The following is a 19,397-nucleotide window of genomic DNA, read 5'->3' as shown; positions in this document are numbered from 1 at the left end:
TCATATACCCATTTTTTACCAGCAGAGTGAAACTGTGGAGAGAGCAAAACAATATTCTAAATGTGAGTCCATTGCCAAGGTAACCCTTTTGGGGTTAGAGTCCGTCAAGTTCATCTAGAGATGTACGGATCAGCTGTGCGAGTTGTTGCCAAGTCAGGAGACCCAGCTCACACCTGCAAAAAAAAAAAAAAAAAATGAATATATTAGCGTAGTTTGTATGTTTAGTAAGATATGATAGAAATAGTACGTATGGGGAGATAGGTAGCTAACACGTAAGTTATATACAATGCGTTATTTTATGATATTGGAAGACTAGGGTATGATTGGAGTTGGTAACGTGCATGAGGAGCGTTGTTATCAAAGATCTTTGTGGTTCCTGATATATCACTAAAATGCCTACAGTAAGCCCAGTTAAGGATTTCTTGGCGGGAGGGTTTGGTGGAATGTGCCTGGTAGCCGCAGGGCACCCACTGGACACCATCAAGGTCAGTGGAATAGGTAGAGAGTCCCGTTATAAGGGCCCCAAAGTGTACCTACCTAGCAGCCAAACCGGCTACCCAGAATGTACAGTTGGGGATGTGTTCAGTGTGACCCACGGTTGATGTAGGCCAGTGTTACATAAGTGGTTAGTCATCCCCAGTGTACTGATTGGTCAGATATGGTGACAGTTTTTGGTATAGGCTGTTCCAATTCGTACCAAAAATGGTCCAAGTCGGACATGGTATTGGTGATTGACAATGTGATGTATTGCTAGCTAATTTAGAAATTTTCAGTCAAGGTTATGCATCAACTAATGTATGGGTTAAACTGCCCATGCTACTGTTCACTGACAATGCCATTTTAGAAGATAGCTCAGGTCTTTAAACCTTAGAGTAATTGGGAGTTTGTATTTCTCAAAATTGGCAAATTTTTTCATCTCCAGGGGTCTTTTAATTTGAGTAAAATGATTTGTCATTACCCAAAATGGACTAGTAGTACCTATATGATCATCATAAGTTAATTTTTCATTCATCAGTTTTTAGGATTGTTACCAGTGTGATACTAATTGAGATTAAGAACAATTTTTTTTTTTTTTTTTTTTTGTTATACCGTACCATATTTTCCACTTCATCCAATCTCAGTAGGTTTCACAAAAAATATGTTTACAGTATTTTCCACTTCTTCCATTTGATGGGTCTGCTTGGGCTGGGATTGAGCAACAACAAAAATAATATGTTTAGCCCCCATAATAAGGGCAGTACATGAAGTTAAAGGACAAAATGTGAAGTAGAATGCTGCAAAATAATATAAAATCTCAATAATGAAATGCAGGGAAACCATAAAATGAAGAAATCTAAACCAATTTTGAGGATAATTCTATGTATCTATCTATAGCCCGACGCCCTAATCCTTTAAAGGGTGGCCGCAGACAAAACGCCTCCAAGTCGCTCTGTCACCCACCATTTGACTGCCCTCCCCCCAGCTCACCCCCCCTCCCTCATATACCTCTCAACTTCATCCCTCCACCTCATATATATATATATACAGTATATATATATATATATATATATATATGTGTGTGTGTGTGTGTGTGTGTTTATAGAATATTGCTAGATACCTTAATCCCATACAAGGTGGCCACAAACAAATCACCTCCTGTGCCATTTCACTGCCCTGCTCCCAAGTCACACCCCCCCACTCTCATATGCCTCTCCACTCCATCCCTCCATCTCATCCTTGGCCTCCCCCTCCACCTCACTCACATACAGTACACTCTCCTCATCAGTCTCTCACTCTCCATCCTCTCCACGTGGCCAAATTTACCTTAATGTGTTTCTCCTAACGCTTCCTATCACATCCACATCCACACCACAACGCTCCTTCACATCCTCATTTGTCAGTCTGTCCCTGCATGTGACTCCATAGGCTCCTTTCAAATAACTCATTTCCACTGCTCTCACTCTTGACTTCTGTCCCTCCAGCAGTGTTCAAGCTTCACTTCCATACTGTATGTTAGAGTTGGTATCACAATACTGTCATCTAGTGACTTTTTCACTTCTGAGCTCACTTCCCTGTTTCTTATCACTGCTTTTAAGGAACCAGCAACCTTTCTTCCTTGCTGTGCCCTTTCAAGCATGCCACCCTCCAAACTTCCATCCTTACTCATCCCACTACCCAAGTATTTAAACTTGCTCACATTTTCCATTTCCTCCTCATCCAACCTCACTGTATATTCACCGACTTCACTTCTCTCGAAGACCATAACTTTACACTTTGCTACATTCACCTTTAAATTCCGTTTCTTACATACACTCCCAGAGTCATCCACCAAGCCTTGCAGTTCCCCTTCGTCTTCACTTAACAACACTATCATCTGCGAACAACAGTACAGGGCGTTTCCAAACACTGCCCTCTCTCATTAGGGCTGCTCCAACATCCACTGCCCTACCTTGTACTGTACCGGTATCTCTTTTATAACCCCAACCATGTACAGACTGAACTACCATGGAGGCATGACACATCCCTGTTTCAACCCAACCTTCAGATAGAAAAATTCACTCAGTTCACTATCTACACGTACTGCAGCCTTAGCACCCTCATACGTACTCTTCACAGCATTCAGCAACTTCCCATTTACTCCATATATTCTTAATACTTTCCACAATCCTTGTCTATCCACCCTGTCACATGCTTTCTCCAAATCCTTGAAAGCCACATACAACTTCTTTCCCTTCTCTAGACTCTTTTCCATTAAAGATCTAAGAATGAATATCTGATCTACACAACCTCTTCCCTTCCTAAAACATCCCTGTTCTTCAACTAATTCCTCTGTTATTTCCCTAACTCTGTCAGTAAGTATCCTGCCATATACTTTTCCTATTACACTAAGAAGACAAATGCACCTATGATTACCACACACTTCTTTTTCCCCTTTTCCTTTGTACAAGGGAATAATTATACCTGACTTCCAATCCTCTGAGACTCTGCCTTCCTCCCCTGCCAATCTGCACATCTTCCACATCCATTCTGTTACTATCTCTCCCCCATGCTTCAGCATTTCACCACACACTCCATCAATTCCTGGGGCTTTCATCATTTTGACTTTCTTCATTGCTTCCACAACTTCCATCCTACTGATTTCTCCCTGTCTTCTCACCTCCCTCCATCCTCCAGCCATTCCCCAGCCACTTATACTATCATTACTTTCATTCTCTGTTCAACAATTCCTTAAAGTGTTCTCTCCATATGCTCACTTTTTCTCCCTTCTCCACTAGTAATCTACCATTTTTATCTTTTACTCTCCTACTATACAAAACAGTCGGATATATAAAAGCTCCTTCTGGTGATGCCTCTAAATTAGTATATTGTATTACTGGATCTAATCAGAGGGTACTTTATGTTTAACCCCAGACTTCAATACTGTCAGTGTAAATATCAATTCCTGTGACACTGGACATTTTTTTTCTTTATACCAGGGACTTGAATGGTGAAAGGATGGTGATATGCCCTTTTTTATTGGGCTTGCTGTATACTGTATTAATATACCACTGTCATATTCCTTACTTTTCTTTGCCTTCTAACCCTACTCCACCCCATGTGCAGGTAGGAAAAAAAAAAAAAAAAAGATGGATTGATTGTGATGATGATGATAATGAATATACCCTGTATATGTTTTTAGCTACCATACATGCTTAGGCCCTGTTCAGACAAGGTGTTTTCAAGTGCGTTTTCGCAAAGCCAGTGGTAGTGTATTGGACTGTACACACGCTACCGTGCGTTTTTCTCAACAGCTGGCCCAAACGTGATCCAACATTTCCCTTCCTACCGTGTTTGTTTAGCGGTTCGAGGTTTTCATATGGTTGACTGTATTTTCGCCAGGGAAACGCGGCGGTAGACGCTGCGATTAAAAACGCCTCGTGTGAACAGGGCCTTAGACATCTGTGGTAGGTGGTGGTGACAGTCATCCATCATAGTGCTGCCTATATCTTCCTTCACCTTTATCATTGTTTTTGTGTCAGCCCTCCTCTCCTCCTGTGTCTACCATCTTTTCTGTCACTTTTTATTACTTTCTTTTCTTTTCAGGTTGCTTTATATTGAGTGACAAGCCAAATGGTATCCTCTAAACCAGGAAACCATTTACAGTGCTGGGTGGTAACCCTATAACCAACCCACACATGTTCCTTACATGTCAGCAAGTGGGTTAGTGGAGGGTTAGTGCCCCTCTCTGCAAAATCACTAACTCAAAGACAAACAGCCACCCCTTACGGGACTATGTCATCTGGCAATCTGTTGATATACTGTATACTTGTAGGTGCGTTGACATCATTAACCGTTTCAGTGATGCCAGAAATGTGATTAAATTTGGGGGGAGGGGGGGGGAACAGTTGTTAAAGGAAATGCCAACCTTAAGTGTCATGTCACAAGGACAAACAGTGTTTTACTTGGCAGCAACAACTGATTTAGCTAACTTTCAACTGTCAGGCTGTATTGTATGTGTACTGTAGGTACCATGAAGGTTAGACAGAAACTGTTTGACCCCCATCATGTACTACAGTATGTGTACCATGTACTGCAGGTGTGTGTACTACAAGGATGTATGTTCTGTACTAAGTCGTTACTGTTACAGTAGTTTGGTAAAGTAAGGGTTTATTATACTGTAATGTAAGGCATTCTTTTTTTTTATTAAATCAATTTCTTGGTGAAGAAGGCAGCTAAGAATAAAAAGAGCTACTGCTTAGCTTAAATGACGAGGCAGCGAGCCTGCCACAGACATGAAAACATATAAAATTATACTGTGTTTGTGACGGTTAAGGCCTGTATTTGCAGATTTTCTTGCTAACATTGCTGCATTAGGGGAGAGGGTAGCATGAGGAATTGATGTTTATCTGTGGAGACCCCAGCTTAAACACACCACCTTTATACAATGAGTCTTTATTTTTTGTTTATCGCAACATACAACCAGCATAGTACAATGTTGTAATTTTGGGGAAATATGTAAATCACTTTGTAGGTAGCAGTGGAACTTTACTTGGTAGTCTCTTGTAATTTTGCTGAGGAATTAATTGTGATAAGGACCTTAAAAAGAGCCATGTGTAATTATGTGGACTTTCATGGCAGTGAGAGAGTACATCAGTACAGTTATTGTGCAAATGGTACACTATTAATTTTGGATATTCATCATTCATTATCAGCACAAAAAAACATTCAACTTTTGCTTTAGGAGATCGAGATATGATCAAACATATACTTTAGGAGACTGAGGTATGATCAAATGTATTCAACTTTTGCTTTAGGAGATTGAGGTATGATCAGACGTATAAACTGGGTACCGTATCAAACAAGATTACCCCTGAATAGTTCATCCAACTTAACTTGGTGAAGATTTTTGCTCTTTTGCAGAAAATATTATGAAGCACAGCACAGTACTGTGGTTGTACATCTTCTCTATAGCACCTCTTTGTGACCAGCTTTATATTCTGTTAATCTCGTGGTACAACTTAGCATTTAAGTGGGAGAGGGAAATTTCAAGCCAAGGTTAAGTATAATAGTAGAGTGTAGTTATTTTAATTATCTGCAATGAAGCTAGTATGTTACCTGTCGTACGTGTAAGAGCAAAGCTGATTGTTGCTAGTAGCATTTTTATTGTTATATTTGCTTCTCCAGACAGTTTCATTGAGCTTTTGGGAGACTTTCTGGGAAAGCTGCATCTAACCCCTCTAGAAAGTCACTCCAAAGCAGATTATAGTTGTCAGGAGAGAGCAAGAATAAAATGGCAATGTACTGTATTTGAAGTGGATAACAATCTCTCTCTCTCTCTCTCTCTCTCTCTCTCTCTCTCTCTCTCTCTCTCTCTCTCTCTCACACACACACACACACACACACACACACACACACACACATGATATCTATTTTGTTTGCACCTGACACCTCGATTATATTTATGAATTCCCACTTCATGCTCGTTGTATATGCGGTATTATATCCTATGTTGAAGATTATTTAGAGCCGATATGTCGAGTTCAGGTAGCCTTTGCAGTGTGTGGCATCTCTCTACAGTGTAAAAAATCGTTGGGGATATTTAAAGAAATTGTGAGATTTGATGGTAATTATTGTTTTTACGATGTAGTTGCGGAGTGTGTGTGTGTGTGTGTGTGTGCGTCAGGGACCGGGAAGTTGTGTTGGGAGAGAGTGAGGCGGGTAGGTGGGTTGGACTTGGTGGTTGAGAGAAACTGTTTGGCAGGCCCCCCCCCCCCAACACACACACACCATTATCATAGCCCGTAATTGATTATAGCCCATAACTGAATAAGATCATGTGCTAACCAAAATATGTATTGAAATGCAGCCAGCCAAACTGACGATAACAACATAAGCTCCATGCATCATTCAAGCTTGCAAAATCCTGGCACCCTTCTGTACCTTGTGTGTGTGTGTGTGTGTGTGTGTGTGTGTGTGTGTGTGTGTGGTTTTCTTACAGCATAGGTTTGCCTTCGTATTCACCCGTAGAATGAAATTTGCGTCCATCATCAAGTTAGAAGTTGCCGGCCCGTAGTCATATTCTTATCACTGGTAGTTCATTACTGAACTTCGATCCAGTCACTGCCTAATCTTCCTCGGTTTCCGTAACATACTTTCATTTATCAGAATCACTCACTATGATAGTATTATCCGGGTAATTGTGTATATATTTAATTGGAGAATATATAAGTAAAAATAACATTAATCACCCATAGGTCTGTGTGAATGTAGCTACTGGTATTAGTACGTGCAGCTACGAGTATAACAATAGAGGACAACCGTCCGACTACTATGGTATCACTCAGGGATGTACGGTATCTAATAAATCCCTTCCGTCAGGTTAATGAAGGCTTTAGGAACTATTGCCGAGTTTGGGAGATTTCCATTCCTTCCTTCTATGATAACCAAGCCCGCCGGTGGGTAAGCCAAGGGAGCCAGGTGGCCTTAATTTACCAGACAAATAAATGTAATAAATCCATCGGCTCAAGTGAAAATAAGGAAACTAATGTCAGGTGAAAATAGTAATAGAGTGCGGTATAGGAACTTAAAATGATTGATAAGCAAAAATACGGTAACCAGCATCTCAGAAATGTTTACACATTCTTGATTTATACCCACTGGAGTTTCATAGTCTCAGTTTTATGAAGTGAAAACATGTAAAAGAGTTTGGTTTGATAAATGGAAAGTGCGGTATGTAAAGCGAAAATTACAGGTAAATGAAGCAAGATCTAATACCCAGCACCTGGGGATGGCTTACCTGCCAGATGCCACCACCCCGTCCCGTTCGCAGTCCAAGACGCCGTCGTCCTCATGCTTAGTACAGTTGTTGGGGTCTCACGGTGTTAGGTGACCTTCTTGACGTAGACTTTATATAGCATTTCTCCCTTAACGTTTTATTTTGCCTTACACCTTAATATCTTGCGTGTAACATTTTTTCCTTAACTTTTTATTTTGCCTAGTTGCAACTTATTAATCTTGTGCCAGCATGGCTTCCGTGATGTTTTATTTTGCCCAGTTACACTTTAATATTTTGTGTGGATTACGATTGTTTCTTTCTGTACACCTTGATATCATCTTGTATGTGGGTCAGATCGAAATAATCTTTAACTCTGAAGAGTAGGAGTTGCCTTCAGGTCAGAATAAGGTACTTAATTAAACATGTATAAATAACATAATCTGCTGTAAAACATGCTTACTGAATCGCTAAGAAAGTGATGCTGCAAAGTTTTCAGTGCGACTTGAAAATTGGCCTGTTATTAGTGTATAGTGTTTGGTCTTGTGCTTTCAGTGTTTGAGGAGACAGTAGTGACTTAGGTGTTTATAAAGTGTTTGCTAAGACTGAACCAGGATGCCTGAGAAACCACCCTCCGCCGTTAAGGACTTTCTGGCAGGTGGTTTTGGTGGGTCCTGCTGTGTGGTGGTAGGGCACCCACTCGACACCATGAAGGTTGGTTGGTTGGTATACTTTGGTAGGAAAGCTGTATTTGTGTCTTTCATTGTTATAACGTACTTTATGTTAGTTTTATTTATCACTGGTGCTCTTTTATGGTTTAGAACACCACCATAGTAATGAGGGAGTTGAATGACGATCGACACCCCCAGAGTTGGTTAATTGGTATGATTAGGTAGGAAAACTCTTAATCCTTTTAGGCACAGTCAAGGACAAGTCAGCCAACTGTTCCACTGCGTCTGTTTCACACCGCATATCTGTCACTTTCATGTCTGACTCACCAGAGAACATCTGTGGCCAAAGAAACATACCAAACACATCTCTGCTTAGGAATATTAGCTAACAAACAGGAAAGTAAAAAGTAGGAAAGTCGACTGGGAAAACTACTGTTCTCGGCTGGAGCGTTTTTTCTCGAAACCCCCCCCCCCCCGCACTCTCTCTCTCTCTCTCTCTCTCTCTCTCTCTCTCTCTCTCAGGAAAGCCTGACCGTTCAAAATGAATATTTTTCGTTTGTTCCCTCACGTTTTTTTTTTTCTTTTACATACGTGCACCAATCTTACGTAGCTTATGGTAGACATATCGGAGTGAAGGGGTTAAATTCCTCCTATCGCCAAGCGATTTATATTACAATCGTGAATGACATCTAGTAGTAAAGGGGACGAACTTCGAAGTTTTAAAATTATTCTTGCTGCTACTGTGAGATTGCATTCAGCTTTACTCAGTTTCAGAGAGCCACCGTCGTAGTGAAGGGTTAACGAAGGCTAAATCTAACCTCACCAATTCAAAGTCTTTCTTGGGCCGAATAAAATTTTTTTGAGGTAGCAAGAATAAAAAAAATAAAAAAAAGTTATTGCAGAAAAAGGGTTACTAATCCTTTACACCAGTGGTTCCCAAGCTTTTTGGTCCTGTGGCCCCCCGAGAAAATTATGAGAAGCTCCATGGCCCCTATATAACTCAGATTATATATTTATATATTTTTAATATTTGATATTGTGCAGAAAACGGTAATTACCCCAATATACTTAAAGTAAACTATCACAGTAAGGTATATTTCATACTTGATTTCTGTCAGGTTTTACCCAGACCAAATACCTTATAATATCTTATATTACCAATAAGGCCCATGGCCCCCCAGTCAATGTCCCATGGCCCCCCTTGGGGGCCATGGCTCCCAGGTTGGGAACCGCTGCTTTACACGATACATCCATTTATCCCATCTTTAGTCAAAACATTTCAAGCCCCGTTTTTTTTTTTTTTTTTTTTTTTTTTTCTTTAAGCTAGTCCACAATAAAGACCACAAAACGCAAAAAGCGGTGGACATTTGGAACCAACCCTGAAAACAAACCAGAAACAGTATTTCCCCGTAATTTAGTTGTATGGTTGCCACACAGCATTGCAGTTGGTTTCTTAGGTGTCGGGAAACATCAGGCTTGTCACTCAGTGTAGGCCTACAACGAACTGAAATGGAAAAAGGAGTAATAATGCACAGAGCGACAGGAAGGATGGGAGAAATAATAGATGTGGGCAGAATATAGAGGAAAATGATCGAGATAAAGGACAAAGTACTGTATGTAACACTGCACCAAGTGAGTGGATAGTGGGCGCCCCCGCTATCAGCATCGTACTCGGGAGAAAGTGATTGACGATAACGATGATACCTAAGGTGACTTAGGATGATACTGCAGAATGAAAACCCGTGTGGCGGGGGGATAAATAAAATATTAAAAACTACCGTTATTGTACATAAGAGTAGCCTATGTTGTAACCTTGTTTTTTGTTTTTTGTTTTTTTACCGTGATCTTGCCTGAGAAAGAGTGTGTGTTTGTGTGTGTCTGTGTGTGACGAAATTGGAAATATTTGGGTGTTTGAATGTGATGTGGTGTTGTGAAAAAGCTGTGTGTGTGTGAGACGAACTTGGAAATATTTAGGTGTTTGAGTATGACGTGGTGTTGTGAAAAAGCTGTGTTGTGTGTGTGTGTGACGAACTTGGAAATATTTGGGTGTTTGAATGTGACGTGGTGTTGTGAAAAAGCTGTGTGTGTGTGTGTGTGTGACATGGCGAACTTGGTAATCAGTTTTATTTGAATGTGATTTAAGTGATGGTGTGTGTGGGGGGGAGGGCGAACTTGGAAATATTTTTTTTTTTTTTAATGTGGTGTTAGGTGAAAGCTGGTGTGAGAGAGAGAGAGGTAATGATGACACGGCACTTCCCATCGTTGTATAATCACCGTCGACACCACCGTATTAAGTCCGTGCCATGCTTTATTACCCGTTGTTGTCAAGTTTTGCAGAAGCCCCTTAAAGTGGAAATATTATAATGAAAACTTATTGTAAAATATACATTAGTTTCGTCGTGATGACCCGCCTCCTGGAGTCGGACCGGAACTTGTATCTTCATTAAAACAAGCAGTAAAAATTCTTTTCGTTTATAAAGTCTTGGACTTGCCTAACAATAATCGTAATAATTAAAAAAAAAAAAAAAAATGCGGGAGTCCTTCTTCCATTTGGAAACTCTTGTAAAGAAAACGGAATTTTTCGGTCTTTTCAGGTGGAACTAAGATTCTGGAGGTTAGAACAATACGACCCCTGTGTTAACCTAAATGAAATACCCAGCTACACCAACTACAGCAAAAAGGTTGAATAGTTACTCATGGTAGTGCTTTTTACTCCCTAGGTGCGTCTGCAGACCCAGCCAACTCCAGCACCCGGTCAGAAGCCCCTCTACTCAGGAACCTTGGACTGTGCACTGAAGACTATACGAAATGAGGGTTTCTTTGGGCTATACAAAGGTACTCATTGCATTATAATAAATTATTTCATGTGTCTGGATCTGTATGTAGGGTAATACAGTACGGTATTGTGTACCGGTATGTGATAATCATTGGAATGGTTCTATCCCAGTGGCATTTATGAAGCTTACTTAAAATGGAAATAAATGAATTTGGTAACCCTTTTTCTTTTAGACAGTAGAAAAAATTCAAAGACGACTGATGAATGAATGAGAGGCCCATTCAGTTAGCACTTTGATGAAAGTTGAAATAGTTTTATATTTTCCTTCAGTTTTAAATCCCCCATCTCATGTATATGTACTAGTGGGAAGTAGGGCTAAGATGATACTTCATTTTTCATAAATACCTTCATGACAATTTTTGTGATGTTCATTGTACACAAAACTTTAATGACAGTATCCTATCAGGAATGGCAGCACCACTGGTGGGAGTTACACCCATGTTTGCCGTGTGCTTCCTGGGCTTTGGAATCGGCAAGAAGCTGCAGATAAAGGATGAGAACCAGAAACTGACAGCGGTACAACTTTTCAATGCTGGAATGCTGTCAGGAGTGTTCACTACAGCCATCATGACCCCTGGCGAGAGAATAAAGTGTCTCTTGCAGGTTAGTAAGGGACACATGAGTATTTTATTGATTTCTGCACTGACATGGGTAAGATTTTCATTGTTTTATATGCTGAATTTTTTTTTTTTCATCCTTACCGCACATGTAGAGTTTTACTTTTTTCTTACTACCTCCCCTACAAGTAAGAAGGAATGTTGCCACTGTTGCATTTTTTACAGATAATTTTATGGCATATGCTCAGATGAAGTTGCATCCATTGTGCCACCCCTCCATGCCTGCCCCCGCGCTACACGGGCATCTGGTAGCGCTCGTGACAGGACTGTCACACTTCCGTATTGCAGAACTACTGTCTATCAGAATTCTTTTATTCCCCGAACTGCACCTCTTTTGAACTCGCGTCCCCAGAATAGGCTGGTTTCCCCCCAGACTTCAGCCTACAGCAGGTCAAGTCCAACTGTTACAGATTTTTTATGAATGAAGGACACGTGTAATCTGGTGTATTGAATTTATTTTTCTTTTCATTCATTTGTTTTTTCCTTCCTCTGTTCAGTTATTTAAAAAAAAAAATGTTATTTAACTTTTCTTTTTCCCTGCATTTTGGCTTGTATCTCATCCCATCTTTCAGTGGGAAGAAGTCAGGATGATGATGATGATGAGGAGGAGGAGGAGGAGGGTGATGATGCATTATTCAGAGCAAGGAGCTTTGATATTGCAATGCCAGGATCAGTTGCTCTTTTTTTTTTTTTTTTTTTTTTTTTTTTTTTTTTTTAAGGTCAGTGATACTTTGTGTTTGTGTGTGTGTGATGATGATGATGATGATGATGATGATGATGATGAGGAGGAGGAGGAGGAGGAGAAGGGGAAGGGTGATGATGCATAATTCAGAGCAAGGAGCTTTGATATTGCAATGCCAAAATCAGTTGCTTTTTTTTTTTATTTTTTTTTTTTTTTTGTCAGTGATACTTTGTGTGTGTGTTTGTATAAAGTCATGATGATGATGATGATGATGATGATGATGATGCACATTAAAATGTTACATACTGCAGGTTCAAGCAGCTGGAACTGGCCCCCAAAAGTACAAAGGTCCATTGGATGTAGTGAAGGTGCTTTACCGTGAAGGTGGCATCCGCAGCATCTACAAAGGCACCTGTGCCACTTTACTCAGGGGTATGTCCTCATGGTGTTAGCTAGGTCATCCCAGGCATTTCATTTTTCTATTGTTCTTGCTACCTCAAGATGAATTTGTTCAGTTCATGAGAGACCTTTTGAGCTGAAGGGATTGGATTTAGCCTTCAGTAAACCCTTCACTATAAGAGCACTGTCCAAAGTTGCACTGGGGTTTGGAGGAATATAATAGATGGTGTCCTAGTACTGAGAGAGTAAAGGGTAATGATAGGGGTATGTAAGTGATATTATTTGTTACTGTGTTTGTTTTTACCAGTTGACATAAAGAAGACCTCTTTTTAGGAGTGTTAGAGCATAATACACCCAATCTTGTCATATTTATATCACTTTATATTTGGTATGTTAATATCTTCAACTGATAAGCAGTCAGTCTATTTCTCTATTCTCTTTACATGGACAAACTATTTCGAAGTACAGTACTCTTAATGCTTTCTTAACACATCCACATTAATACCACAACACACACTTCCCCTTTTTCTTGTCAGTCTCTCCACATAACTCCACTTGCTTGGTACAGGTTACTCATTTCCATTCCTCACATTCTTGAACTGTGTCTGTCCAACAGAATCCAAGCTTCCATTAGTTAGAGTGGGGATCACATTGGTGTAGTCATGCAACAACTTTTATTTATTCCATGCTCACTTCCCTGTTCCTTACTATTCCCTATCTCTGCTCCCAGTGAACTAGCAACCTTTCTTCCCAGTTGTACCCTCTCATGCATTTATTTCTTCAAATGAGACTGCTAATGTCAAAAAAACCTGATTCTTAGTGTTCATTTTTTATCCAGGATGAAGACTGCACACAGTTAGCTTGAATTCTTTCCTGAAGCTGAAGAAAATTATATGAAGGTTAACCCACTATTCATTGCAGAACTGTTATTCACAGATTTTGTAATTGTTCAACTGAAAAGTAAATTGATTGTCTGCAGCTGTACATATCCCACTTCAGGAGTGTTCTGTATGACTTTCTATCATTTTTATCTTGAATCCTTCCATTTTGACTTGGAGCAAGCATAGCAGATGTAACACACTTCATATCAATGTTGATTATTTTCCATTATAATACTCTAATCATCACTCCATCCATTTTTATATTAAACAATCATGGGGAATGTGATACACTACGGTTATGTTAATGTTGAATCTCATTGTAAATATGACAGTAACCTCTCTCTAGCATTAGTTTTGTTTCCTTGGACTTGGCTGGAATGTACTTCAATAATTTCTTTATCATTACTTTTATCCTGACTACACGCATATTGACACTAAATGGCCGTGTTAGATATAATGCACTTCTGCAGTATTATGCTACACTAATAATGTAGTCCAGTTGTATGACTTAACTCCCCTCTCACATCTGTTTTCTCATACCAGCTTCAGGAATGATTTTCTCTTCCATAACTCATGACCCATCAGTTTTTGCATTAAATAACTGTGGCAAGTATAACACACCTTTGTGATGCTACAGTCATGTTAATACGTACTCTCATGGTAACATTTAACCTGTTTCTCATTTGTTCCCTCAGATGTACCTGCGTCAGGAATGTACTTCATGACGTATGAATGGCTAAAGCGTACATTGTCACCTGAGGGTAAGGAGGGAGAGCTGAGCCCCCTGCGCACCATTGTGGCTGGAGGGTTTGCTGGCATGTTCAATTGGCTCGTGGCAATTGGCCCTGATGTACTAAAGAGCAGATTGCAGACTGGTGGGTATAATCCATTGATTTTGTTTTGAGTCGATTAGTTTCTTTGCAGATCATCATTGAAAGTGTACAATAGAAGCTTTGGTTATGCATTACCTGAGAGCTGTTTAGAAATATTGTCAGTTTTTATGTAATGCAATACAAGCATGAAGTGCTCTCATATACCATATCCTTCAGGTATTATAAGCAATTTTTTTTTTTTTTTAATACCCCTGTGGAAGCGAGATCACTCTACTATAGTTTACATTGATTAGGTTAGATTTTTCCATTCCACCATTATTTGCACATCTGTACTTCACAACTTTCAGACTGTAAGCTTCTACTCCCCAGTTCAACAACTGTCCTATTAAAAATGAGGTGCCAGAGTCTTGATACTGTATGTGCTCCTTCATGTATATTTCATTCAACCAGTTTGATCGCCTGTCAGTTCTTTAGTTTCAACAACTTCCACACTTTGATTTCCTACACACTTATTTACCATATCCATCCACCTTCACAATGTACCACACTCCTGTGATCTTGAGACATATGCCTTTTGAACTACCATAATCTGTCCACCTCCAATCTCACCGCTTGTCAGTACGTGTATCCATCACTTCATGATGGGGCCCCATTGGCCAAAACTTAACATTATAGTAAATGATTTAAGTGATTGAGCATTTCACACCTACAAATTCTTGGTTTCTCAGCTCCTGAGGGCACGTATCCGAATGGGATCCGCAGTGTGTTTGTTGATATCATGCGCAATGAAGGACCACGAGCACTCTTCAAGGGAGCTGCCCCTGTCATGATCCGAGCATTCCCTGCCAATGCTGCATGCTTCCTCGGCTATGAGGTGGCCATAAAGTTCCTTAATTTTATTGCACCAAATTTGTAAGTCGTTCGGTATGTAAATCAGTCATGGGGGTACGAAATCTTTCAGTTAGTGATGTCAAAGCCGCAAGTCATGTCATACTTTGGAAATGTTTTGGAGTGTAAGTATGCAGTTTTGAGGGTGAGTATGTCATCAGGGACAGATCAGAAAGCATTAATGATACAGTAATGTGAAAAGTAATAATGCTCCATGGTTTTCAGCAACAGTTCAGTTCATGTAACCACTGCTTCCCAGGCACTGGTATAAGCTGTAATCTCTGAAGTCCAGTCTTTGTGTAGGTGCCAATTGATCCTTCTTCCTGATTAGGGTAGAATGTAGTGAGTATTGAAATAACATCTCTTTATTGCAGTAGGTGATCATATATTTGAGAGTTACTGAGATGTAAATACAGTACCTTATAGGCTAGGTATTATGTGAACTTTTATGTTTGAAGCACTAAAATATTTATTTTCATAGGTGTTTCTGTAGCAAATACACGAATCGCTTATATTCTTAGACTTAATTATAGAGTTACCTTAAAATCAAAGTTGCGGGGAGAGTTAGTGTTTAGATGACTAAAGTAGCCAAAATCTATCAGCACAGGGTATCACAAACCATACTGTAAGTGATAATCATGTTATTATAATACTCTATTTCTTTCTTAACAGTATTAATTACTGGAGTAGAACCTCATCCCTCCAGCAGCTGCCTTGCATTAACACAACCTAGGCTACTTCGTGCAAAGTTAGATTCATATTTTTAAAAAGTGGTGGTTTGGGGGGTTTTTAACTTTAAAGTTATAGGGATTTTTTTTTTTTCCTAACCAAGTCAATAATTCATTTCTTTCAGCATGTCATGTAGTTTGCACTGCAGTATAGTGACAGCTACCTAATTGTAAGGTCATCATTAAACAGAATACAATGGTAATAAATGCTAATGAGGGCATGGTATGTTGTGAATGTCATGTCTGCAATCCTGTACAACATCAGCGCGTATTTTTTATCACTGTTGTTTGGTGAGAAGTCAGATAGTACAGTTGTTATGTGTACTGTACCTTTCATACTGCTGTTTAAAGCAGGTTTTTCAATGCAATTAGTTTTATAAGATAAGTGCTACTTTATGTACATACAAATATATAAAGGCAGGTATTCCATTGCTCACCATGGTTAGTTTGATTATTTGAGTGTTTGTGGTTGCAGATGAACATGAGAGAGGAATGGTAGTAATGCACATTGTAGTGTATACGTTTGTAGCATACACAGTACTTTATCATCAGAATTTTATATATATATATATATATATATATATATATATATATATACACACATATATATATTGCTTCTACTGTATGATGATATTTTCACTTGAATTTACAAGTTAATTAAGGTTAAAAGCTAGTATGGCCTGTGCATTTTACATAATGCATGGTTATTATACTTCGTGTAAATTTGCATTGGTACTTTCTCTTTGGCTGTTAGTTATTCAGGGGTTACAAAACAACTAGAGTGCTGGTTAGATAAAATGGAAGATTTTTTTTTTTCCAACTAAATATTAATTGAAGTTAGGGAATTTTTATTTATCAGTGGTGGTGATTCTCTTGAGTGTGTAGAAGAGTTTTGTTATTTCAGGGACATATTATGTGCAGGAGGTGGGGCAGGAGTTAGCTAGGGTAAGGAGTGGTTGGAGGAAGTTCAGGGAACTGTTGCCTCTCCTGACATTGAGAGAGCTCTCTCTCCACACTATTAATCTTTATATGCGACATGTGTTAGGAATGTAACGCTGTATGGTAGTGAGACATTTGCAGTAGAGGAAGAGGATATGCATAGGTTCAGACATACAGAAATGTCGATGATTAGGTGGATATGTAGTGTGTCTTTGAATGCGAGACCTGGAGGGGAGGGGGGCAGGGTTTATGATTGAAGAGTTGAGAGGAAGGATGGGACTGGAGTGCATTGGTGCTCTGATGAGAGGGGGCAGATTAAGATGGTTTGGACTTGTGGAGAGGGTGGAGGATGACAGTAGGGTGCTGAAAGTGGAGAAGTGTTAACGTTGGGGATAGGGTTGCGAGAGGCAGTCGAAAGAGACCTGGGACGAGGTCAGAATGTGACCTCAGGGATAAGGGACCGAATAGGGTGGAAGTCAGAGATTGAACAGCCTGGAGAGTTGCCATTAGGTGACCAAGGCTGATGCATACATGCATGTTGGAACCTTTACAAACAATACGATACAATAACGAACAAAAGATCATCAGTGGTGTGATGTGCTCATACTGTACAATCAGTGCCTTCATCATTTTGTGTAAGTACATTTTTACATGTTGATAACCCCTTAACAACTCTCCTCAGTGGTCGATGATTATAATGAAGTACTGTTAGGTTTTTGTGCATTGTTGAAGGGTTAATGCCTGCATTCAATAAAATTTTCCAAACTGTAGCACAGAAATATATTGTACATAGTTTTGTGTCAAAATCAGTATTGCATTTTTTTCTCATTATACTGTACCCTATAACCAAAATTTAAGGGTAACATTGTAAACCCTAATTTGGGGGGATAAAAATTTTCTTTAAATTTGCAGTAAAAGTTCAAAGGCATTATCAGTAATGACATTAGGTTGGATTTCAGGTTTTATATTAATCCACATAGCAATGCGTTCCATGCTGCCAGCACAGATCAGCATTGTTAAATTGGTTTAAGTGTGATTGATTTTTGTATATGTTTTGCTGTTCATCAGATACGAGGAAGGTCATAGTCATTATTAATGTTATTGGAAAATCGAGCATCAGAAACGTCGTACTGTATGTCAGTTGTAATTAATATTGTTGAGGTACAAAATCAGCGGGAGACAATGTGATGCCTTGCAGTACAGGAGGTTCTTGTTGTATGTCACCTCTTTTATGCTCTTTGTTGGTGTTTATTTTTCCATAAATTAACGAAATATTGCCACATAAGGTTGTATTGATTCTGGTGATGCTAATTTGCCACTTCCCCCAATATACAGCACCAGGTTATGGAAGAAGAGTTATTTTTGGAACTTATGATTGACATAATGAGGCTTGACTGTGTTCATATGCCAGTGTTCCCACATTTTGTTAGAGAAAAGTGGTTGGTAGCATATTTTACAAATTACACACAGTAGGTGTTAGATTATATCTGAGGTATTGGAATGTTTTGTGTAAATATTTCTTGATTAAATATATTTCTAAGTTTTTAAAAATCTTCATTTCTCTTCCCATGCGGTTGGATATGCACATCCTTCATCTTCCTAGCCTGGTTTCCCACAAGTCAATTCTCACACTGTCCCTTGAGTCTGGGGACATCTTTCAAAATGAACTCATGTTACTCTTTATAATTTTATTCTGCTCTAAGAGATTTTGAACTTGAGAGCTAAAATCATTAACTGTAACCATCTGATGTTATTAAGGTTAAAATGATGATGATGATAATAATAATAATTTGGTCCTTTTGTTTTGAAGTGCCATTTTTTCAAAATGTCATAGTAAAAAGGAAACGGGTTAAAGTTTAGCATTTATGTAGATGGAATCTGTCTATGTATAACCAGATGCCTTATCCTCTGAGGTGTGGCCACAAACAGATTACCTCAATGCAACCCTCTCTTCTGTCATTAAGCTCCCCCTTCTGTCATATATCTTTCCATATCATCCCCCAGCCTCATCCATGGTCTCCCTTTCCACCTCACTTACATATTGCTAGTTAACCTCTCATTCTTCATTCTCTTCTCATGGTTAAACCATCTCAATATTTCCCCTCATGGCATTCAGTTGCATCCAGATTGACACCACAATGCTCCTTCACCTCCTCATTTGCGTGCCTGCCTCTCCATGTAACTCCACATGCACCTCTCAAAGGAGTTACTTCCATTGCCTTCACTCTTGACTTGTGTCTTTCCAACATAAAACAATTTAAAGTATGGTAAGATTTGCATCTGATTCATGACTTGGGAGTTAAAAATTGCCAAAAAGTACACTGCAGTGCAGTTTAATAATGAAGGAGGAGGAACCAAGTGAAAAACAGGGGCAAATTCATCAGCAAGTTAATCATGAAACAGTTTTAAGTAAAACAAACTTAAATGAGGAATATTTGTATCTAAAACAAGATAAGACAGAATTAGCAAATCTGTTAACCTCTTCAAAACAGTATGACAAAGTGTTTCTATCTCCAGACAGTTTTGTTTAGTTTATTAAAGACTTTCCTAAATAGAGGGGATTAGATATCATTGTTATTACTGTATCTCCAGTGCTTTGCTCACTCATGGGAACCTCCAAGCCAAGAATTGACAGGACAGAACTGCCTCTGGGCTACTTTGTTCTCACATACCCTTCATGTTCTCACAAACA

The 19,397-nt window shown here is 39.3% G+C and overlaps 1 protein-coding gene across 2 annotated transcripts; it reads left to right on the top strand.

The window, feature by feature from the left end:
* The first annotated feature begins 348 nt into the window (after positions 1 to 348).
* Positions 349 to 18,256, top strand: colt (carnitine/acylcarnitine carrier protein colt, mitochondrial). 2 transcript variants are annotated; one of them, XM_080267806.1, is made up of 6 exons: positions 349 to 485; positions 10,623 to 10,737; positions 11,145 to 11,341; positions 12,349 to 12,469; positions 14,013 to 14,192; positions 14,879 to 18,256. In XM_080267806.1, exons 1-6 carry the CDS (start codon positions 393 to 395, stop codon positions 15,064 to 15,066), a joined length of 894 nt encoding a protein of 297 aa, XP_080123932.1. In that variant the 5' UTR covers positions 349 to 392; the 3' UTR covers positions 15,067 to 18,256. The 2 variants fall into 2 exon arrangements, with proteins under 2 accessions (XP_080123932.1, XP_080123931.1); XM_080267805.1 differs by lacking the exon at positions 349 to 485 and adding an exon at positions 7,847 to 7,945.
* Positions 18,257 to 19,397: the final 1,141 nt, after the last annotated feature.

The sequence above is a fragment of the Coenobita brevimanus genome, chromosome 25 (assembly GCF_032717465.1).
Source record: "Coenobita brevimanus isolate Jiangsu-jjx chromosome 25, ASM3271746v2, whole genome shotgun sequence".
In the NCBI taxonomy this organism is placed as follows: Eukaryota; Metazoa; Arthropoda; class Malacostraca; order Decapoda; family Coenobitidae; genus Coenobita; species Coenobita brevimanus.
The sequence above is the reverse complement of the archived record's forward strand: the minus strand, read 5'-3'. Positions and strand labels throughout refer to the sequence as shown.